Below are 24,174 nucleotides of genomic sequence, written 5' to 3' on the forward strand. Positions count from 1 at the left end.
GCTTTAGTTTTTCAACTATAGATTTTTTTTCTCGAATAAACAAAACATTTGGCCCTGATTTAGCTCCATATAGAAATGGCTATGCTAGCTACCATACTGAACCAACTGTACCATACTGTACATACCAAACAGTAGCCTAATGAGGACTATATTGTTCCACTTAACGTTCCTTCAACTGTTGAAATAAATGGGACTTGTTAAAAGTTTCTTTATTTATCAGCCCACTTACAAATTACCACATCAACAACACTTATATTTGTAGTACTTGATGCAAGTTGAATTTAACCATTATCACCAGCAACTGCTCAATTTAAGACAAGAAAGGAGTTTGGTAAATAGAACAGAATATAGAAGGCAACCAATTGCATTCAATAAAACATTTTATCGTACAATATGTCCAGTGTTCTTCCACTCCTTTTGTTTGTAGTGATCCTGTGATCTTCTGGCTATGATACACGTACACTCTAGCTAGTTACAGTAAAAGTGTTGCTTACTTTAAGAGCTAGACTGTAGGTCTAGTATTACTAGACCTACATTCTAGCCGTAACTGCATTTAGAATCTAACAAGCTATATCTTACGATAAATGTGAACTAAAGCTGGCTATATAAAATACTACTAATAACAATTGATATGTGGTGGTAGAAATATGAAAAACTGCAGGATTTTCATCAATTTACCAGCTAACTTGCTTCGGAGACACTGAAAATTAATGGGGTTGAAGGGTGGAAAATACAAAGTTTTGAACTACAGGTCGCATGTGACACGCTTTACTTCCGCATTCCTCGATAACAATAGGTGCGTTCGACATGACCCGACTTCATGCGGCGCTGCAGCCGGCTGCAGGCGGCTGACTTGAAACAGTAAATTCTGGTAAGACTGTTTGTCCAACTTGAGACGGCGCAGAGGATACGTCACTGTGACGTCGCCATCAAAGTACCGTGAGATTGATTCGAGAACTGCCGACTGTGTAGCCGAGCGCATATTCTCAAGAGCAACTGCACGGGTTCAAGTGACGACACATCTATTTCATGATTGGCCAGACTCACACACGACAACTTTGACGCGTGTTTTGTAATATTCGGACACCTTCAGTTTCGCCAATGCTCAAATCCGGACCAAACTGTTGAATTGAATTTAAAATGTATGGAAGAAAGGGTTTTATTCCGCCTTTTCACTAACGGAAAGACTACGTTTAATTATAAATATAGTAAAGTAAGCAAACAGCGCTTAACCCGTCGTGACTGACGTCAACGCAGCAAACCACGAGAAGCTAAAATGTCCGACTTCACAGAGCAGTTTTCAACTCCTCCCCGACTGCAAGCGGCCACTCACGCCGGTCGTTTCATGCAGCCGCAGTCCATGTCGAACGCACCTAGTGGGAGTCTATGGAAGTGTCGCAACTCTCTTTTTCTATGGCTCTGGTCGTAGTCAGTCCTTCACTAACCAATCAGCATTCATTAGCAGAATGCTAGCGTGTTATGGGCAACAACGACTCACCCTGTAAGAAATCAAAAGGACCTAAATACTCGTTCATTCAACTTTCGACCTATAATCCATGTTGAACATGCACAAACTACAATCAAATCTGAGATTTCTTAACGACAATCAGGCGAAAGAGACAAATTTAGCCATTTAGCTCCATAGACTAGCCCTTACAAAAAAGAAGTATACTTCAAGTTTATTTTGTAAGTATACTTGGTATAAAAAGTATATTAGCAGTGTACTTATTTATATACTATTTTTGTACTAAGTAAATTGAATTGGCCCACTTTTTAGGTCATAAAGTACACTTTAAAGTCAACTTATAGTGTATTTCAAGGTTTACTTTTGAATACTGTAAAGTAGCCTGTGAAGTACACTTTCAGTTCATCAAGTATACTTCCTAAAGTACTTCAAAGTATACTTTGGAATACTCTGAAGTAACCTGTGTAGTGCACTTTCAGTTCATGAAGTATACTTCCTAAAGAGCCTCAAAGTATACTTTGCAATACTTTCAAGTGCACTTTCAATTAATGTACCTCAAGAAGTAATCTTAATAAATGTAATTTCACTATGACTTACAAATAAATTAAAATGTTTAGGGGACCCTCAGATGCCTCAGATCAGATCTTGCATCACATGGCAAGAACGGGGGCCCTCACAATGTCACACTGCAGATTCTGAAGGAAGCTACTTACTGCATAGGCATCAACATTTTACGAATCCAGCTTTTCTGATGAATCGTAACAATCATTTAACTCATGGTTACAATGGTAAACCAACACAACAATGACAATTACCACGCAACAAAACACTACATTCTAAGCAGACACATTTAATAAACGAAATTCATGAAGTTACAGTTGTATTTCGAACAAACAGCAAACTTTTCGGCAATTTTTTACACTATTTACCACCTTGCATCATGAGAATTGACTAGCTAATGAGCCACACTATCTTCATTGTTTCACGTTGTTATTTCGTTCTTCAGTCAGTTTGACAGTATAACCTTCAAATTCTCGAGTAGATTTTTCTTCTTTTTTTTTGTACAGGCCTGGCGTCGACAACGCTACTTGAGCCACAGTATATAAATAACAACACAGTCACACAATCATGGAGAGCATAGGGCTTAGGGCTTCAGAATGTTTGGCAGTAATTAAGGTTACAGCTTCAGTAAGTAAAAAAGATTCAATGTGCAATGCATAATAGATTTTCATAGACATGAATAATTAGAATGAGATGGATCTAAAAAATGTAACCTGTAATGTACTTTAAAATTATTTTGACTGCTTTTGCTGTATAATAATAGAAAACGTACATCTTACTCCAGAAGAAATGTATACCATTTTCTGTTTCTAAGCATACTTCTCAAAAGTACCTCAAAAGTTAACTATTTTCTCAGTATACTCCTTAAAAGTATATCAAAAGTGAACTATTTTCAAAGCATACTTAAAAATATATTAAAAGTGAACTATTTTTGAAGTATACTTCTTAAAAGTATATTAAAAGTGACCTATTTTCTGAGCATAGTTCTTAAAAGTATATCAAAAGTGAACTAAAAGTGTACTATCCATATTTCGGTATACTTACAGTATACTTTAATATACTTCTTTTTTGTAAGTGCTCCCATTCAGCATGCACTCGCCCGTGATTGCCCCCAGTGGAACTCTGGTGTAACTGCAACACAATTTGGTACAATGGGGCTTTAATAGACCAATTATTTGTTTGTAAATATTTGGGATGCGCGTGCAATGTGGCTGCAGAAAACTGGGAAAGGATAGCATTTTAAATGGCAAAAGGACCACATGGATAATACAAATAGTTAGACTTAAAAAGACCAAAAAGGTCGAGGAGGACAGCCTTTAAGAGAGAAAGCGTTTGCCCATTGATTGATCAGATTGATTGATCTGAGTGAGACTGCATCCCCGCGTTACTCTGTTTTGACGTTAGCCTGAGTCAGACTCGCTCACTGGCAGTGTGCACAATGTTGTATTTCACTCCATACCACACCAGAAACATCAGGGAGGACTGCCTAATGTAGATACGAGCCTGATGAAGAAAGCCAGCATCTCGGATTTATTTAACCGAGCCTGTTTCATTTGTCATTTACCTGAGAAAGCGACCTCCGTTACGTTAGCCACGTTAGTTTTGCCCGATCACTTGGTCAGGCTATTTAAGGATATCGGGGTCAAGTGACTTTTGTGCATAGACAAGTGAAACGTAAATGTATTTGTCCAAAGACCAAGAGCCTCAAAAGGTTAATATCAAGCCCTGCAATCCAGTGGCCAGAGATATATGATGATCTGATCGACACTCATCTATCGACACTCGTCTATACACAAGTGTAATAGACCAGGGATAAGTTTGTCTTTTGCAACCAACATGCGCAGTTGAGCCCGCTTGACAGTTTTGTGATGTCGGGTGATAATTGGTCTATAGGGAGTGGACAGGCTCTCCTTAGACAGACTCTGGTACTTGCCTAGTAGTAGGGTTCGGGTATGGACAAGTAGGCTAGTAGCAGTTAGTTATTTACACATTTTGTAGCATATACTCCTAAACATTTAACATAGTGCTGTCAGTTTAACGCGTTATTAACGGCGTTAACGCAAACCCAGATTAACGGCGTCAATTTTTTTATTGCGCGATTAACGCTCTTTTTGGCCAAGCAAAACACCACACTGGATCTAGCTAGACCGGAAACAAAACAACAGGCACGCCACACACACTTGTTTGGCTTGCGAGCCGGCTAAAGAGTAGTAGCATAGCCCGTTTACGGATATTAGACATTCTCTGGTAGTAGGCTAACGTTTTGAGTGGATGGCGAGCGCGAGACGCCGAAATGGATGCCAATAAGATTCTGAACGGTTTACTTTTAAAAAGTTGCCAAATGGTTCCATTGACAAGACCAAAGTGATCTGTGTGTTTGGTCGTTGTAAACTGAGCTATCATTGCAGCACGTCAAGTCTGAAATACAACTTGATGGCCAAGCACACAGCTGATGCGAATTCTCCGCCCCCTTGTCAAAGCCAGGCGATTGCAATGTTGTTTTCAATAAAAAAAAATATTTGCACGAAGCAATAGGAACCACTTTTCCATGTTGATAAAAGCATTAAAATTTGCAAAAAGAATGGGACCAAAAGAAATCTAGGGACATTTAGAATAGATAAAAATGTGTGATTAATTGTGATTCATCGCGAGTTAGCTATGACATTAATGCGATTAATTGCGATTAAATATTTTAATCGTTTGCCAGCACTAGTTTAACATGACATAAAGACGTAAGCTAGGGCTATATGTTGTCATTTATCATTGTAGCCTAACTTAATTTTTTAAAGATTAATTTCTATAAACTTGAATTGTTTGACTGACTGTGCTTAATAGCAACACGCCAGATAGTTAGTGGTAAAATCATCTCGTCGGGCCAGTGTTACGAACACGGCTGAAGCAACAGGGGTTTTGCCTGACATTAGCCTGCCCCCGGACCAGGTTAGGTTCGCAGCATAGGTTGCCATAGTAACTGAGCTTGAACCATGTTTATTTCTGCTATGAATCAACAGAAAATGTGTCAAACTAACCGAAATAATTATCATTGCAATTATTTGGTAAACTCGCTCTTTGAAAGAGGGCACAGGGGTTTGTGTAACTTCTGCGTTTTGCTACCAAAATCCACCCCTTTTTTTTCTTTCCAGCGATACCGCCATCTACTGCGCGGGGGTTAATACTATAATAGAGCCTAAACAAGCTCAATACTATCCGGACACCTCGATTCCGCTTTCCCTAGGCACTTTAGTAGGCTAATCATGTAAAATAAAAACAGTGCACAACTAGTCTATTCTAGGAACAGGCGCTGCTAAGTCACGTTCCTGAATTGCCACGCACACTGAAAAACGAAACGCCGTTTGGTTTTCGTTATATATATATATATATTTTTTTTTACAAACGTTGTTTGTGATTAATACAAGCGCACGTCTCACACACTTTATTATTGCACCAGATGTTGGAAATAACGGACAGCTCTCTGGACCAATGGGCATTGTCATACCTTTAGAAAGGAAACCTGATAGGGTATGTTGGCCAATTGCTTGAGGTTTTGTAGTAATCAGGCTAGATAGATCCAAATAGAGCGGTATAAATTCGTGGACTAAAGCTCTGGATAGGGAAAAGATGTTCTTCGGTCCTAGATGCCATTTTGAGAACATGCACATCATGTTTCGGATGAAATATACCATGAAGATGCTGTTATCAACGTCATTGGTTGCATTACAGTGTGTTTCTCCCTCCGTCTACATTATTTCACCATGGCAGCTGTCAACCGACGGAATATTAGCAAAGCGGGGTCTCTCAAGCTGTGTTTACTGAGTTAATACGACATTGACATGAGGAGATGTCTGTTTATTGTCTCTGTCGAGACATGTAACGGTTACCGTGAGTTTTTTCCAGACTGACGATCTTTCAGCATCTCTCCCAAACCAACGTCTCCTTGACTGACTCAGTGCCACCCACTCTTCACTCTTGTGTCGGAGGAGGCCAGCTCCGCTTCCAACCTCCATGGCTTTTGTGAGCCTTGTCTGCACTCCCCCAACCCCCGTTCTTGACAAAAACATGACAGACTCTGAACATGCAGAGGAGGAAAGGTCGAGTAACATTCTTATCTGTAATAATTCTACAACCGCTCATCTGTGCGTGTCCAACTGCGACTCTCCATGGTTGTGTGACTGTGTTGTTATTTATATACTGTGGCTCAAGTAGCGTTGTCGACGCCAGGCCTGTACAATATATTTTGCATGCTTGTAGTGTGAGAAGGGATTCGCTACCGAAGCATTGTGATTTCAATGCCTTGTTCGTACGTGAAGGGAGAATAGAATACTTTCCGGGTAGGGGCAAAGGCATCATCTGGTTACATTGTTGCATTTTTTCAGGGGAGTTTGTAGATTAAGATGATGTAATAGGACCCGCCTATTTAGGCATATACCGCCCCTACTGATCAACCTGAGAACTGTGGGCCAGGAGACCAGTGGACAGTCTGTCTGTTCATAGTCAATGTGTGCCCCCCTCCTTCTAACCATCGTCACACCTCATTTCATTGCCCTATAGCACCTGTGTATCCAGTATAATCATACTGGTCAGATTTTAGGGAGGTTGAACTAGTACCATTTTCTCAATGTCAGATATAAGCTATGTCTTCATACTTTGTCAGTGAAAATATTTTTGCTGGTGTAAAATGTGCCAAGGTAGATGTAGGGTGTGGTTGGTGGAGTCTAGTATGAAGTAGTGGACCAGAATAGTGGACCAGAGTAGTGGGCTAGTCTAGTATGAAGTAGTGGACCAGAATAGTGGACCAGAGTAGTGGGCTAGTCTAGTATGAAGTTGTGGACCAGGGGTGCGTTTCCTGAAAGCATCGTAAGCCTAAATTGATCATAGAATCCATCGTACGATGGATCTTAGTTTTATGGGCCGTTTCCCGGAGCCATCGTAGCTAAAAGAGGCTCTTGAAAATGCTCGTAGATTACTCCTTATGAGTATGTTTGGGAAACTCACGTAAGAAATTACGATGGATCGTTATTTTGCTCGTAGAGAACCCTCGTAACAGCTACGATCCATCGTTAATGGGAAACGCAGCCCAGAGTAGTGGGCTAGTCTAGTATGAAGTAGTAGACCAGAGTAGTGGGCTAGTCTAGTATGAAGTAGTGGACCAGAGTAGTGGATCAGAGTAGTGGGCTAGTCTAGTATGAAGTAGTGGATCAGAGTAGTGGGCTAGTCTAGTATGAAGTAGTGGGCTAGTCTAGTATGAAATAGTGGACCAGAGTAGTGGGCTAGTATAGTATGAAATAGTGGACCAGAGTAGTGGGCTAGTCTAGTATGAAGTAGTGGATCAGAGTAGTGGGCTAGTCTAGTATGAAGTAGTGGGCTAGTCTAGTATGAAATAGTGGAGCAGAGTAGTGGGCTAGTCTAGTATGAAATAGTGGACCAGAGTAGTGGGCTAGTCTAGTATGAAGTAGTGGAGCAGAGTAGTGGGCTAGTCTAGTATGAAGTAGTGGACCAGAGTAGTGGGCTCGTCTAGTATGAAGTAGTGGAGCAGAGTAGTGGGCTCGTCTAGTATGAGGTAATGTCTGGGGGTCAGGCTGGTCTGGCCTTATGTCTGAGGCCAGGCTGGTCTGGGACAACAACCTTGTATCTTAATATGGAGTGGTGTTCTGATCTACCTTTAAAGAGAGGATGGCGAGCTGGAAGATGGAGAGATAGATGACGAAGGGATTGGGATTGAGGAGGAGACCAAAGAAGTGAAGGAGGCGAATGAGGAGAAAGAGAAAGTGAAAGAAAAAGATGACAAGTCACACAGACACTCCAGAAAACGATACAAAAAAACAAGAGAAAAAGAGAAGAGAAGGTCGAAGAGGAGGAGACACGACAGACAGAAGGTAAGAAGGTAAGAAGGGGTAGAATATTTTATTAGTTCAAATGTCTATCAAATGTACTCATGTCCCCCCTGTCCTCCCTGTTCCCCCATCTCTCCCCCATGTCTCCTCCCTCCTCCCCATCTCTCCACCTGTCTCCTCCCTGTTTCCCCATCTCTCCTCCCTCCTCCCCATCTCTCCACCTGTCTCCTCCCTGTTCCCCCATCTCTCCCCCATCTCTCCTCCCTCCTCCCCATCTCTCCACCTGTCTCCTTCCTGTTCCCCCATCCCTCACCCATCTCTCCTCCCCCTCCCTCATCTCTCTCCCCTGTTCTCCCCCAGCACCACTCCCCCTCCAGTAGCTCCAGTTCTGACAGCTATGACTCGGACCTTGACCGCCCAGAGAGAGAGAGGCCCAGGGCCCGGAAGTGCAGCACCCGTGATCCTGACAGCCTGTCAGCCAAGGTCACTTATTCACCTATCCAAGTATCAATCAATCGATCTCTGTCTCTCTTTCGCTCTTTTTCTCTCGCTCTCTCTCTCTGTCTGTCTGCCTGTCTGTCACAGGGTACAATCATACATAGAGTGGAGGTATTGTTTTAAATGAAAACTCTCTCTCTCTCTCTCTCTCTCTCTCTCTCTCTCTCTCTCTCTCTCTCTCTCTCTCTCTCTCTCTCTCTCTCTCTCTCTCTCTCTCTCTCTCTCTCTCTCTCTCTCTCTCTCTCTCTCTCTCTCTCTCTCTCTCTCTCTCTCTCTCTCTCTCTCTCTCTCTCTCTCTCTCTCTCTCTCTCTCTCTCTCTCTCTCTCTCTCTCTCTCTCTCTCTCTCTCTCTCTCTCTCTCTCTCTCTCTCTCTCTCTCTCTCTCTCTCTCTCTCTACCTCCCTTAATTTCTCAATTTAGCCGGGGCGAGAGTCGAGAGGGAGCCATGGCAACATGCCGAGGTCCCCACAGGGCAGGTATAGTGACTACAGCGAGGAAGGAGAGGGAGGAGGAGGAGGAGCAGAGGGGGAGGAGTACGTTGGAGACCCCAGCCAGGGCCGAGGGAGGCAGAACAAGGACCTCAAGCGAGGAAACTCGAGGGCTCAGCACAAGCAACAACAACAGTGTGAGTGTTCATGCTCACTCTCATATGAACCCTCTACAAAGATGGTTGTCATCTATCTAATACAAGGTATCCGTGGATCCTTAAAAAGTCTTAAATTCTGTAATGTAAAAATAAGTCAGTAATTTGCATAAAAATGTCTTAAATTCACGTTTCAAAAGCCTTAAAAATGCAACTGAGCTGTTAAAAAATGTGTTCCTCTGATTTTAACAACAACAAAAAAGCAGAACCCACGACAGTTAGATGAATGTGGGGGGTTGCTAGGTACACAAACCATATATTAGTAGGGCCAATCCCAATGTCCACCCTCGCAGACTTTGAGGTGCGTTCTCACTAAGTCTGTAAGGGCTTAGGGCTGTCCCACTGCTATACTACTACAGTGGTGATGTCACCTCTGGTCCCACTGCTATACTACTACACTGTCACTAACTAGAGGTTAGTGAACAAGTTAGTGGCAGTGTGTGCAAGTTCCGGTGTACATTTTGTAAGATAATTTTAAAACGATGATGATCAGAGCTTTCAGTGCAGTCACTGTCACTGCTTAATGTTTAGTCAGTTGCTCAAAGACTATGTTGCAATTGATTTTTGTATATATCAACAAACAATGTCCCATAAGGATGGTAACTGGTGGATTGTGTCCTCTTAACAAAATTGTTAAAATGAAACTGGTCTTAAAGGTGACATGACATGAAAACTTCATTTTATGAGGTTATTTAACATTAATATGAGTTCCCTAGCCTTACACGTTTCGATAAGTGTAAACCAAGCCCTGCGTGTTCTTCTCCGCCTTTGACAAAATGAAGGCTCAATTGCGCTGTTTGAAAATCTCCCCCTAGTGACGTAGATAGGGGGAAGGTTACCTCCCCTCTCTCTGCTTTGCCCAACCAGATCATCTTGCCCGCCCATGAGAAACTCTGACACAACTTCCCAAAGTGTTGTATGTCTGCACCAAACATTTCCTCAACTTGAGCCAACTCAAAGCTGGCCTTGCTGAAATTAAATTCTGGATCATTACTAAATCTCCTTGGTCAAGCTACAAACCTTGGACAAGTAAGTTAACTAATGCTATATAATTTTGTTGCTTTACTGTATATGGTTACCTAGCTTGCTACCCTTATAATGTGGCTGTAACATTAGCTCTGCAGCTAACAGCTGAGTTACTGTTGCTAATGTAAAGATAAATGGCATCAAGTGTGTGTGTGAATACAAACACTGTAACGCGAGTGTTGTACACTTCTTTGTTATTTGGATAACCGTTCTGCTGTTGGTGTTATGGCTCGCGATATCCGCCTTTCTCCACATTGAAATGACTGAGTGTGCACCTCTGCAAACCAGGGTGATCAGATGAGAATGGCTAAGTTCGAGGCATTTTACAGCAATGGGGGCAACGAGCCATTGCGATACATCCTGTAAACATTAGCGCATGTTGCCGCCCCTCTCCTCCTCATTAGCATTTAAAGCTACAGACACAGAAACAGCGCGTTCTGAGGAAAGCTGATTGTGGGACTACTTGTAGTGGCTATAATTCTGCACCATGGCTGAATTTCGGGAAAGAGACTTCAGATACAGTATTAGGGGACAACTAAGGCCTATATAAAAGCATCCAAAAACAGCATGTCATGTCACCTTTAAATTTAATTATGCGTGGTATTGAAAAGGTCTTAACAATTATTAAATCCAACCGCCCTAAACCTTAACCTGCACCCTGTAATGATGCCAGGAGTATGTGTGTGTGTGTGTGTGTGTCTGTGGTTTTATAATGGGAGTTTCTGACTGTTATCTTGAGAACCGGGCACTCTGCTAAGTTCTAATTTTGCAGAGCCCAAGGGAATGCAGTACCGCATTTGATGTTGTTTAAAAAGGGGTTTGAATGTTATAACTAATTGTGTTGTCACTTGTTTTCTTAGAGTTTGAGCATTACTGTACACTGCAGGAAAACCTTTCACTTTCAGAGACATTTCTATCAGTGCTGCTGATTTCCCTTGCCAAGCATCATAGTGTTTAAGGCCTCTTTATGTTTTATTGCTAAATACCATAGTACCATAGTGTTTAGGGGCCTGTCTATGTTTCATTACTAAGTACCATAGTGTTTAGGGGCCTGTCTATGTTCCATTACTTAGCACCAGTGTTAAAGGGCCTGTCTATGTTCTATTTGTAGAGGGGTCAGGGCAGACACTCAGTTCCTCTCTGTCTGCAGTCAGTCAACGGGGGCGTGGCCGAGGAGGAGGTTTGGCCAGAGGCCGTGGCATCATCAGCAAGAACCGAAAGTTGAAGGGGAGGAGCTGGGGGCGTGGCCGAGGCCGGGGGGCTGAGTTAAGTGGAGATGGGATCAAGCAGGTAAGATAGAGGTGCTTCTCTCTTCCCTATTTCAGTGGTCTTCAACCCTGGTCCTCAAGGCCCTCCTGTATGTTTTAGATATTTCCCTGCTCAAACACACCTACTGTAAGTAAAGACTTGTTGATTGAATCAAGTGTGTTGGAGTGGGGAAACATTTAAGGACCAGGGTTGAAGACCATTGCTCTAGCCAACTGGTTAAAGGGGCAATTGACTGGGTTTTTGGGGTATTTCACACTGGTCTCCGAATAGGGTATGTAACATTGGTTGGGTTGAAAATGGCCCGGGTGCTGTTCTATGCCCACTGACAGATCCTCTGAAATGTTCCCGGGAAAAAACACTAGCTTTTCTCCTTTTATGGTATGCTCATTAATATTTAGATAAGCTGCGCGCTTATTGGTTGGTTTTTAACGAGTGAAGCTGGGGAGCAAAAACGCAACACGGCCAACAGCAGCACTCGCTGAAACACAGAAGTTGGAGACTTGAAATAAAAATGCGCAAATAAATCTATTGTGTCTACACAACACTGTTTTCAACAGATTGACTATATATCATTTGAAATAATAACATTACTTGTTTCCACTTCTGTTGTTGAAGCAAACTGGATTGACTTGGGTGGGTAGAACGTTTGGCTTCAGCTTAGCAACCAAACCATATCGTGATTCTACTCAGCTTCAGTTAGCTAGCTAGCTCTATATAACTTGCCTAAAAATAACATGACAAAGATCTGGACAAACATGCATCGTGAATTGTAGATTTACATTACACAGGTTATTTATTTGAATGAAACACAATCAGGAACATGAATCAACGTTAGCCCCATTGCCAATAAACTAGGCTAAATTATGACACATTCTACCTATGCTCTTGCGTTAGCAAGCTAAACTTGTTTACATGCCTACAGTCTAGGTGTTACTAGTAACAGTTACTAGCAATGCTAATGATCCTGTATCAAGCACCTGCCTTTCTCCATTTCTTTCAAATAGATTATCTAGACAGGCGTTAGCAATAAGCCAGACTGCTGTTTCTGGCTATTTTTTGGAAGCTGCCCTTCTAATGCCGACTACAGCTAGTCTAGCTAGAGTCATTTGATGTGTGTAGAAACTTATTTAGCATTCTATCTGGTATGCTATATACAGGAAACGTTAGCATTGCTAATAACTGTTAGCACAACATCATACTGTCCCATACTGCAATGAGCATACGGTCGGAACAGCACTTCTTTCCAGGTTCAGCTTCCAAGCAAATCCTGCTTGCAATTGTCCAAGGTTGTCAAAACTGTCTTGGGTGAAATGTTCAGAGCAAATGAATGATTGAGTGTCGAACTTCGCCGGGATCTTCTCATAGACAACAGCAGCCATGCCTGTTGAATGTTTGGCTCCTTGGGAAGACTGTGAGTGTTAGCCTTCCCTGTAGTGTACAGCCTGGAACACAGCATTTACGACCGTGGTCCATTTTCAATATCCTTGTTATAATTCAAAACGTTCTTCTTTGTAATTCCTTATAAGTAGCCTACACAGAGTAGCGGGTAGCTAAACTAGTATCGGAGATAGACGCTACCTCGGGCTGGTCTGGATGTAAATTTTGGGGCGTGACAAAGCTACAGACCAGAGCCAAAAAGGGCGGACCTACGTCAGACAGGTAGCTTTGTTGAAAAGCTAGCATTTTACAGCCACATTTTTTCTTTTTGAGATTTGAATAGGAAAGAGGTGTCAATGGACTTTGATATTCACGGTATGTTCATTTTACCCACCGAACTGTCGTTATTCAACTATGACAAGGTACAATCGGTTTTGCAGTCAATTGCCCCTTTAACAGGCTTAACTAACTGTCAAACATCTCAGTTGCCATGGTGTCCACAGGAAGGAAGGGAGGTGAAGGGATCCCAAGGGTTCCAGAAGAAACGACCAATCATGAGCAAGGAATTTATCAGCCAGCACACCGTGGAGCACAACGGCAGAAACATCTGCAAGTACTTCCTGGAGGGCCGGTGCATCAAGGTATGTCTGCACTAATCAGATACACCTATAAACTGTTTTTGCACCAATCAGATACATCTGAAAGGCCAGCGAGCCAATAGAACCAGTAGAGCCGGCAGAAGCATGCCGTCCTGGCTGTATGACCAACAGTTGAGAAACATGGCGTCCTGGCTGTTCTGACCCACAGCTGAGGAGAGAGCGTCCAGTGTACAACAGAGGACTGATATTAACCTGTCTGAGCCTGTTCACGGCGTGGTTATATAACTTAGTAGTATGCCCAACGGTCAGTACAGTATGTACTTTGTAAGGGCAGCTGCAGTTCTGACTGAAAGTAAAAGGTTCAGAGTCCTTCCTGTTTTCTATACACAGAGTGCATCATAAATAAGTAGATATGAAATGTTGAACCTAGCCTGTGCTACCTCTTTTTGCCTGCAGGGAGAGCAGTGTAAATTTGAACATGAGCTGGTGGTTCCAGACAAGAAGAAGGAGTTGTGTAAATTCTACCTCCATGGCTACTGCAGCAAAGGAGACCACTGCATTTACATGCACAATATCCTTTATGAATGCCATCAATGTTTAGTTTAATAAAGAGTGACCTACTCAAATGTTTTTTTTTTACAATCAGACTCTGCCATCTGTTTTCCAGTATTCTGGTTTTACATGTATTCATTTAGCAGACGCTTTTATCTAAAGCGACTTCCAAGAGAGATTCCAAGAGAGATCCAAGAGAGAGGTTTTGTGTGTTCATGCTAAGATGAATGAGTACTCAGACTTTTAAACTTACCCTTTGACCTCCAACCCCTCCTTGACTCAATCTGTAGGTGAATATCCATGTAAGTTCTTCCACACAGGAGCCAAGTGTTACCAAGGCGAAAACTGCAAATTTTCCCATGAGCCTCTGACTGATGTGACCAGAGAGCTACTGGACAAGGTGAGGCAGAAAGTAGCTGTGTGTGTGTTGGAAAGGTTACGCCAGGATATTATATGACTAAAACGAATATATAGTACAAATATTTTCTCACTGTGGAGAACATAGTTCTTCCCTACATATTTCAGACATACATGCCAAACTCAACAAAACATGTCTGTAAGGACCTCACTTTGTTCGTGTGGTTAAAATCAAGCCTCGTTATCAATGGAGGCTGTTTTTTGTATTTTTGGGGCTTGAGACTTAGTTGATGATGGATTTATTCATGCTGATGCATAAAATGTTTCCACTGACACTTTTGTGCTTCAAACTTGGTGGCAACATTATGAGGAAGGCCCTTCCCTGTTTAGACTTGATTATGCTCCTTTGCACAAAGTGAGGTCCATACAGAAATGTTTTGTTGAGTTTGGTTTAAAAAAACTGTCCTGCACAGACCCCTGACCTAAACATCATCAAACACATTTGGTATCCATTAGAATGCCATCTGCAAACCAGGTGTAATCACCCTATTGCTTTGATAGTACAGCAATATGAAAGTAGTAATACCAATTTAATTAGTTTTTATCAAGAAATTCTAAAGTTCAAAATGAAGACACTCCTGGCTGCCTGCACATGGTGTGAGGAAGGTGCTATGTACACTTTAGCAGCTATCAGATTTATTTTTTCATCAAAAAGTAGCATAATATTGATTTAGTTATTTGGCATTTTGTCAGGTATATAGGTTTTTGTTTGCAAACTAGTGTTTGGATGATGTCAATCGGTGTCCGGAAAGATGCACAACAATTAAAAAGGGTTGACTTGGTTTATTAGAATGCCCCCAAATCATTTAACCAGTCAAGGCAAATAGTTGTCACGAGTAGATTACAAACAGTCTTATATACAATGAATACACAAGCTCAAATATAGTTTTCCGGCATAGTTTCTATTAACTGACCCGTCAGTCTGAACAAGTGAGGCCTTTATCTATATGTGGACTGGGGTGAGCTCCACAACATGACCTCTTGACCTAAGAAGATGAGAAGCCTCTCTCTTCCAGAAATTCTGCATAACCCTAGCTATGTTATGTCAAAGTTAACTTTATATTTAGTTTGTTGGGCTAATGTTTTTTCTCAGACGTGGAGTAACATCCTCATCTTCACCTCCATCTGTCTGTGTGTGTCTGTCTTTGTGTGTGTGTTTTTGTCCAGATCATCAACATCGAGGAGGAGATTGCCCACGAGGATGAGTTGGAGCTGGAGGATTTGAGGAAGCAGGGCATCTCCCCCCTCCCCAAGCCCCCCCCTGGAGTGGGGCTCCTGCCCACACCCGGCCCCAGCAGCCCCACTGAGGCGGCTGGTCCTGGTGCTGGCCTTGGTTGCAGGAAGATTCCATCCTTGTTTGAGATCAAGGTCCAGCCCACAGTGGATCTGGCTCACAAGATAGGCCTTAGGTACAACAACCACAATAACAACAAAACCACCATCCCCACCATCCCCACCACCATCCCTATCATCACCCCCACCACCATCACCACCCCCACCACCATCACCACCATCATTACTACCACCATCACCATCAGACTAATTTCTGCTTCCTGTGTGCTTATGTTGCAGTGGCTCCAGCTTCTCTCCTCCAGGAGGTCAGTTTCAGGGGGAGGGGGGGACAGAGGATATGCAGAGTGCGGGTCTGATGCCACCGGACCCCAACGCTCCCCCACCCCCTGTCTCCCCAGGCCCTATGGGGGTACCTCCTCTTCCCCAAACGGGTCCCCCCGTGCCCCAGAGCCCGCCTGGACCGTTCCCTCCGCCCGGTTTCCCCATGCCCCCCCCAGGTCCGCCCCCTCCCTTCCCCAGGCCCCAAATGAACATGCAGGTGCCACCCTTTCCCCCAATGCCAGACCTACAGATGCTCCAGAACCTGCACTTCCCAGGCCTCTGCCAGAACATGGGCCAGAACATGGGCCAGAACATGGGCCAGAACATGGGCCAGAACCCGGCTGAGTTTATGAGTAACTTCTTCAGGAATCAAGCCATGGGTGCAGGAGGTGGGTCGCCTGCAGTGCCAAAGAGCCGTTATTTTTGGAAACTCCACCTGTTAATGGACCAGGAGTGAATGCGAGAAATCTCCCCCAGTGCCTCCCCCAGTGTCTCCCCCAGGTCTCCCCCAGTGCCTCCCCCAGTGCCTCCCCCCATGCCTTCCCCAGTGCAGTGCCTCCCCCAGTGTCTCCCCCAGTGCCTCCCCCAGTGCCTCCCCCAGTGTCTCCCCCAGTGCCTCCCCCAGTGCCTCCCCCAGTGCCTCCCCCAGTGCCTCCCCCAGTGTCTCCCTGTGCCTCCCCCAGTGCCTCCCCCAGTGTCTCCCCCAGTGCCTCCCCCAGTGCCTCCCCCAGTGTCTCCCCCAGTGCCTCCCCCAGTGCCTCCCCCAGTGCCTCCCCCAGTGTCTCCCTCAGTGTCTCTCTGTGCCTCCCCCAGTGCCTCCCCCAGTGTCTCCCCCAGTGCCTCCCCCAGTGTCTCCCTCAGTGTCTCTCTGTGCCTCCCCCAGTGTCTCCCCCAGTGCCTCCCCCAGTGTCTCCCCCAGTGCCTCCCCCAGTGCCTCCCCCAGTGTCTCCCTCAGTGTCTCTCTGTGCCTCCCCCAGTGCCTCCCCCAGTGTCTCCCCCAGTGTCTCCCCCAGTGCCTTCCCCAGTGCCTCCCCCAGTGTCTCCCTCAGTGTCTCTCTGTGCCTCCCCCAGTGTCTCCCCCAGTGTCTACCCCAGTGCCTCCCCCAGTGTCTCCCCCAGTGCCTCCCCCAGTGCCTCCCCCAGTGTCTCCCTCAGTGTCTCTCTGTGCCTCCCCCAGTGTCTCCCCCAGTGCCTCCCCCAGTGCCTCCCCCAGTGTCTCCCTCAGTGTCTCTCTGTGCCTCCCCCAGTGCCTCCCCCAGTGCCTCCCCCAGTGTCTCCCTCAGTGTCTCTCTGTGCCTCCCCCAGTGTCTCCCCCAGTGCCTTCCCCAGTGCCTCCCCCAGTGTCTCCCTCAGTGTCTCTCTGTGCCTCCCCCAGTGTCTCCCCCAGTGTCTCCCCCAGTGCCTTCCCCAGTGCCTCCCCCAGTGCCTCCCTCAGTGTCTCTCTGTGCTTCCCCCAGTGTCTCCCCCAGTGCCTCCCCCAGTGCCTCCCCCAGTGTCTCCCTCAGTGTCTCTCTGTGCCTCCCCCAGTGCCTCCCCCAGTGTCTCCCCCAGTGCCTTCCCCAGTGCCTTCCCCAGTGCCTCCCCCAGTGTCTCCCTCAGTGTCTCTCTGTGCCTCCCCCAGTGTCTCCCCCAGTGCCTCCCCCAGTGCCTCCCCCAGTGTCTCCCTCAGTGTCTCCCCCAGTGCCTCCCCCAGTGCCTCCCTCAGTGTCTCTCTGTGCCTCCCCCAGTGTCTCCCCCAGTGTCTCCCCCAGTGCCTCCCCCAGTGTCTCCCTCAGTGTCTCTCTGTGCCTCCCCCAGTGTCTCCCCCAGTGCCTTCCCCAGTGCCTCCCCCAGTGTCTCCCTCAGTGTCTCTCTGTGCCTCCCCCAGTGCCTCCCCCAGTGCCTCCCCCAGTGTCTCCCCCAGTGTCTCCCCCAGTGCCTCCCCCAGTGCCTCCCCCAGTGTCTCCCCCCATGCCTCCCCCCAGTGCCTCCCCCAGTGTCTCTCTGTGCCTCCCCCAGTGTCTCCCCCAGTGCCTCCCCCAGTGTCTCTCTGTGCCTCCCCCAGTGTCTCCCCCAGTGCCTTCCCCAGTGCCTCCCCCAGTGTCTCCCTCAGTGTCTCTCTGTGCCTCCCCCAGTGTCTCCCCCAGTGTCTCCCCCAGTGCCTCCCCCAGTGTCTCCCCCAGTGCCTCCCCCAGTGCCTCCCCCAGTGTCTCCCCAAGTGTCTCCCCCAGTGCCTCCCCCCATGCCTCCCCCAGTGCCTCCCCCAGTGCCTCCCGCAGTGTCTCTCTGTGCCTCCCCCAGTGCCTCCCCCAGTGCCTTCCCCAGTGCCTCCCCCAGTGTCTCCCCCAGTGCCTCCCCCAGTGTCTCTCTGTGTCTCCCCCAGTGCCTCCCCCAGTGCCTCCCCCAGTGTCTCTCTGTGCCTCCCCCAGTGTCTCTCTGTGCCTCCCCCAGTGTCTCCCCCAGTGTCTCCCCCAGTGCCTCCCCCAGTGCCTCTCTGTGCCTCCCCCAGTGCCTCTCTGTGCCTCCCCCAGTGCCTCCCCCAGTGCCTCCCCCAGTGCCTCCCCCAGTGTCTCCCCCAGTGCCTACCCCAGTGTCTCCCCCAGTGCCTCCCCCAGTGCCTCTCTGTGCCTCCCCCAGTGCCTCCCCCAGTGCCTCCCCCAGTGCCTCCCCCAGTGTCTCCCCCAGTGCCTACCCCAGTGTCTCCCCCAGTGTCTCCCTCAGTGTCTCTCTGTGTCTCCCCCAGTTGATAAGTTGTTATGATCCTTGATAGTGTAGTGATGTGTACCTCTCTCTCCTGTAGTGGATCTGAGCCTGGCTGTCCTTCAGTCCTCCGTCCAGCAGGGCGGCGCTGAGCCCCAGATACAAAACCTCCCTCCCGCCATGCAAAATGCCCTCTTCTTCCACCTCACCCATCAGCAGGGGAAACAGCAAGGGCAACGACAGGGGCAGAATACTGCTGCCAGCAGAAACAAAGGTGAAGGCTTCAGACAACACTATGATGCTGATGGTGCCATAATTACCTCTGGTCCACTACTTCATACTAGACTAGCCCACTACTCTGGTCCACTACTTCATACTAGATTAGCCCACTACTCTGCTCCACTACTTCATACTAGACTAGCCCACTAGACTGGGCCACTACTCTGCTCCACTACTTCATACTAGACTAGCCCACTAGACTGGGCCACTACTCTGCTCCACTACTTCATACAAGACAAGCCCAACACTCTGGTCCATTACTTCATACAAGACCTGCCCACTACTCTGGTCCACTACTTCATACTAGACTAGCCCACTAGACTGGTCCACTACTTCATACTAGACTAGCCCACTACTCTGGTCCGCTACTCTGCTCCATGACTACATACTAGACTAGCCCACTACTCTGGTCCACTACTTCATACTAGACTAGCCCACTACTCTGGTCCGCTACTCTGCTCCATGACTACATACTAGACTAGCCCACTACTCTGGTCCACTACTTCATACTATACTAGCCCACTACTCTGGTCCACTACTTCATACTATACTAGCCCACCAGACTGGTCCATTACTCTGGTCCACTACTTCATACTAGACTAGCCACTACCAGTGGCGATTGTAGACCCTTTTTAGATTTAAATTTCACCTCAGCACCCCAAAAAATAACAATAAAAAAATTAAAATATCATTTATTATTATTTGATGAGTCGGGGACAGCCCTACTGTATTCATGTCACATTCTCATTGGGGGCTGAGCACCCCTAAAGGTCTGATCCTAGAATTGCCCCTGCCCACTATTCTGGTCCACTACCTCATACAAGACTTGCCTACTTCATTCTAGACTAGCCCACTACTCTAATGTCATGATGTCACCGACATCATTGCGGGCGCTGTGCCCTATGTCTAATTCCAGGAATCTGTGTGTGTGTGCCACCAATTTTTTATAGACACTGTACACTTTCTATAGTTTAAGTCATTTGTTTCACTGGAATATTTATCACTGATTGTGTCATGAGCACGGTGCACTAGTCCCTTCTAATTCACAACATAGTAGAAGCTAGCTAGCCAGCTAACTGCATCATCCCTCAGTTTGGCAGCCGATGTCATATGGGCAGCTGGGGCAGCCACAAGCACACTTAACTATTTCCCTAGAAATGGTACCATCTCCAGTTCCTTATGCCATTTCATGCATGTCTGAGTGTTTCCCATATCTTTGGAAATCAATTTATTTTATAAATCAAAAATTTAAATAAAGTTGTGGCTGTGTGGTGGGTTAGGGCTCTGGGCGTGGTTGTCCTGTGGCTGGGTGGTGGGTTAGGGCTCTAGGCGTGGTTGTCCTGTGGCTGGGTGGTGGGTTAGGGCTCTGGGCGTGGTTGTCCTGTGGCTGGGTGGTGGGTTAGGGCTCTGGGCGTGTTCGTCTGCAGGGTTCTGAAGTCTTGACCCCTGGTGCTCTGTTCCAGATGAGCCTGTTGATTGGTATTCCAGCGATGAGGAGGAAGGTAGCGGTGTGACGGCCATCCTCCGGTCTCTGCAGAAGCAGCCACGCCCCCACCCTGGCCCCCACCTAAAGGATCGGGGGGCCCCCAGCGACCCCCGGACCAAGACAGACCCCCGCCAGCAACCCCCAGACCAGAGGAGAGAGGCAGAGTCAGCTCTGGACCCTCGTCTGACCAGAGACCCCCGGAAGCCACGCCCCCCAGCCCCCCTGCGCTCAGGCAGGCCTGGCCCCGGGGAGGAGGAGGAGGATGGGGAGAGGGAGCTGAGGGACAGGGCGGTGCTCATCCCCCTGGAAGCCAGCCCTGGGGCGTCCCTCCGAGACCCCCGCTCAAAGCTGCAGCAGTGCAGCCACATCCGAGTGGATGTGCTTCTGCCGAGGCCCCCCTGGGCCCTTACAGTGGTGTGGGCACCCGAGGACCTCATCCCCCTGCTGATCCCTAGGCAGGACCCCTCCATCAACCTGCCTCTTCCCCCACTCATTGCTGACGCGCAGATGAACCGCCTCCCAGTCTCCTCCCCAAAACCCGTTTCTTCACCCCCACCCATCGACCCACGGCTCGCGGCTGCCAGGCTGAAGGAGGGTGTGCGGCGTCCATCGCGGAGTTCCAAACCGCTGGACCCCCGCCTGGGCCGCGCGACCAGCCTGGATGCCTCGCCAGCTTGCCTGAAGGAGGGGGGAGGAGGGGACCCCAGACTGAACCAGGCTGGTTCCTCTCACACCCCCTCTACCCCTGTTGCCCCTCCCAGGGCTGAACCTGAGCGGCTGCCCCCATATGCCCCCCGCCTGGCCCCCGGGGGCGGTCTGGAGGGTCTGGGCGGCATCAGCCTCTATGACCCCCGCAGCCAGGCGCCCCCACCGCTCAGAGACCAGACTGAAACCCTCAGGAAGGCCGGTATCCTGAAACAAATGGACAAGAGAGAGACCCCCCCTCCACCAATGTCCCTCTCCCCCAGGACTGCCCCAGTAGCTGGGCTGGAGCCCACGGAGGAAGGCAATAGTCCATCTGACAGCTTCAGGCCCGGCTCCCAGCTCCCTTCCCCCCTAAAGTCCCTCAGCCCCCCAGCCCAGCCCCCTGCCCTGCACCACCTACCCATACAAGCCCTGGCTGGTCTGATCAGACCTCCCTACACAGATCCGCGCCAGGCCCGTCTGGGGGGACCACAGAGGAAGGGGGGGGCACAGGGAGAAGAGGGGGAAGAGAAGGAGGTGGCAGAGGAGGAGAAAGAGGTAGCGGAGAAGGAGGGAAAGGAGGAGGAAGGAGGTGAGGAGGCAAATGATAGACCACTGAAAGATGTGTTCAAGACGTTTGATCCAACTGCTTCCCCTTTCTGCCAGTGAATCTTTTTAGTCAACACAAATGAACCAGTGAATGCTCCTGAGTTAGTGAACACTAGTAAACACTCCTGAGTTAGTGAACATTAGTGAACACTCCTGAGTTAGTGATCACTAGTGAACACTCCTGAGTTAGTGATCACTAGTGAACACTCCTGAGTTTGTGAACACTCCGGAGTTAATGAACACTAGTGAACACTCCTGAGTTCGTGAACACTAGTGAACACTCCTGAAATAATGAAGACAAGTGAACACTCCTGAGTTAGAGAACACTATTGAACACTCCTGAGTTAGTGATCACTAGTGAACACTCCAGAGTTAGAGAACACTCCTGAGTTACTGAACACTAATAAACACTCCTGAGTGAGTGATCACTAGTGAACACTCCTGAGTTACTGAACACTCCTGAGTTACTGAACACTAGTGAACACTCCTGAGTTTGTTAACACTCCTGAGTTTGTGAACACTAGTAAACACTCTTGAATTAGTGAACACTCCTGAGTTAGAGAACACTAGTGAACACTCCTGAGTTAGTAATCACTAGTGAACACTTGTCCTGCTTGGTGACATTTACACATTTTACCTAAATGTATATTTTCTGAATATTGAATACACATGTATGTACAATGACTGAGCTTTACATATTTATTTATTTGTACTGTTCATAACTGATCTAAGGAGAATATTACTACATTATTGCACATCAACAGATCTGTTGTCATTGTTAAACGCTAAACTGGCACTTCAGTGTCCGCTGACTTTGTTAGGGTTAAATAGTCTTCAATCTACAAATGTGAGAAAATGTATAGGAGGAAGGGGGAGCTGTAATATGATTTCATCTTGTATGAAAGTGTAGAAATGAGAGGAAACTGTCATAGTTCACAAGACTCAAGGTGTTATTGAGGGAGATAACTAACAATGCTGAGCAGAACTCTCTTTTACCACTTTCTCATTTTCTGTTTCCGTATTATTAAGTAAACGTGTTGCATTCAGAGCGTCAGCAATGTGATGTTCTCTGTCACTTGGTTGTTGTGATTCTATTACTGTTTGGTGCTGGTCATGTTAAACACATGAATTCAACTGTTTTCGTTTCTATTCTGACAATGTCACCAAAAAGCTTTGTTTTGTATCAAATGCTGTGCTTTTTATGAATGTTGTAACGTTTTATTATTCTGTTCAGTTCGTTGACATCATGGTTCCAAGAGGAACCCATCATGTCTTGCTGCCTTTTCTGTGTGTCTTAAATAAACTTATAGGTGTTTTGGGTTGTTGTTTATTAAATATGTCAATGCTTTACATTAAGGTTACACTAACCATCATCTAACTACATTGCATCACTACATTAAGGAAATATTAACTGCCATATAACGGCATAGCAACCATTTACATGAAAGTTACATTAACTACTATGTACTTGCATAGCAATATCTATAGTACTGAAGAAGTTTCTTGTTCTACCCGATTAGTGTACCAAGTCAATGAAGTCAGTTGCCAAATACAATTTCAAGACAAAATTTTAGTATTTATTCCAGATCTGTAAGGTGCAGGTGTCTGATACACTCAAGCTGAGCATCTCAGAAGACTTGACAAAGAATACAGGAATGAAGGCCAGTTAAATAGTATCACAATGTGGAAGGGGGGTGGCAAAAAAAAAACTTTGCAAGTACAGAAAGAAGACGCCGTATTCATGGTGCTGGATAGCTGGTGTTTAGTCTTTAGATAGAGCTCTTAGAAATGGCCTTATTGTTCCTCCTATTTTCCTCATTCAAAGTTGCCTGGGGCTATACACTTTGGTAACATTGTGACCACTGATCTACAATCTAGTGTCACAGACATTTCCTAGTCGCATCCTACAAAATAACTAACTTATGGATATACAGGCATAAACAAGCTTTAGCAAACAGCATAACAACAGTTTGCCAATCATACAAGCAACATAATTCATAGATATTCATGGAGATGATACCTCCTAACTGGAGATGATACCTCCTACTTGGAGATGATACCTCCTAACTGGAGATGATGCCTCCTACCTGGAGATGATCATTCTGCTGGAGCTTGGCCGTCTTTACCTCCATAGTAGAAGTGGTATTTACCCAATAACACACTATAATTTCCCATATATATCGCTTGTTGTTACCAACTTACTACCAGCGGTATTTAAATACAAATATTTCTACGTTTACAGGTAAATACTAAGTTTTGTTTTCTGTCTTTACCTAATTAGGACCAGTGAAAATGATCCAGTAATAACCAGCACGTTAGTAATTAGTTAATGGGTAAATACTTCAAATGATCTAGTTATTTACCGCCTTGGTACCAATCGGTAATACCCAGTAAAACACAAAACATACCCTTTACTTTCTATGTAAATACCTAGTACTTAAGGGACTGTAAAAGGAAGGGTTACCCATGAGCTTTTGGTAATGACTAGCCCGACCGATAAATAATTTTTAAGGCCGATACCGATACAAACATTTGGTGATAAAAAATCAGATATTCCAATATAAAAAAATATTTTAAAAATACAG

At 46.3% G+C, this 24,174-nt stretch overlaps 1 protein-coding gene across 2 annotated transcripts; it reads left to right on the forward strand.

The window, feature by feature from the left end:
* The first annotated feature begins 5,589 nt into the window (after positions 1 to 5,589).
* On the forward strand, positions 5,590 to 22,904 carry zc3h6 (zinc finger CCCH-type containing 6). 2 transcript variants are annotated; one of them, XM_084709936.1, is made up of 12 exons: positions 5,590 to 6,114; positions 7,692 to 7,899; positions 8,218 to 8,340; positions 8,776 to 8,980; positions 11,175 to 11,314; positions 13,174 to 13,311; positions 13,726 to 13,840; positions 14,112 to 14,221; positions 15,406 to 15,647; positions 15,811 to 16,241; positions 18,632 to 18,805; positions 20,274 to 22,904. In XM_084709936.1, exons 1-12 carry the CDS (start codon positions 6,029 to 6,031, stop codon positions 21,647 to 21,649), a joined length of 3,348 nt encoding a protein of 1,115 aa, XP_084566062.1. In that variant the 5' UTR covers positions 5,590 to 6,028; the 3' UTR covers positions 21,650 to 22,904. The 2 variants fall into 2 exon arrangements, with proteins under 2 accessions (XP_084566062.1, XP_084566064.1); XM_084709938.1 differs by lacking the exon at positions 5,590 to 6,114 and having other exon boundaries at positions 6,291 to 7,907.
* The last annotated feature ends 1,270 nt before the right edge of the window (positions 22,905 to 24,174 follow it).

This window comes from Hypomesus nipponensis, chromosome 11, assembly GCF_054491055.1.
Source record: "Hypomesus nipponensis isolate SF chromosome 11, ASM5449105v1, whole genome shotgun sequence".
In the NCBI taxonomy this organism is placed as follows: Eukaryota; Metazoa; Chordata; class Actinopteri; order Osmeriformes; family Osmeridae; genus Hypomesus; species Hypomesus nipponensis.

Excerpts from the sequence above, each read along its gene's own strand:
- zc3h6 (XM_084709936.1), top strand. The coding sequence starts at position 6,029 with ATGGCTTTTGTGAGCCTTGTCTGCACTCCCCCAACCCCCGTTCTTGAC. Across the intron at positions 15,648-15,810 it reads GCTCACAAGATAGGCCTTAG|TGGCTCCAGCTTCTCTCCTC; the intron begins GTACAACAACCA and ends CTTATGTTGCAG. Across the intron at positions 18,806-20,273 it reads TGCTGCCAGCAGAAACAAAG|ATGAGCCTGTTGATTGGTAT; the intron begins GTGAAGGCTTCA and ends GCTCTGTTCCAG.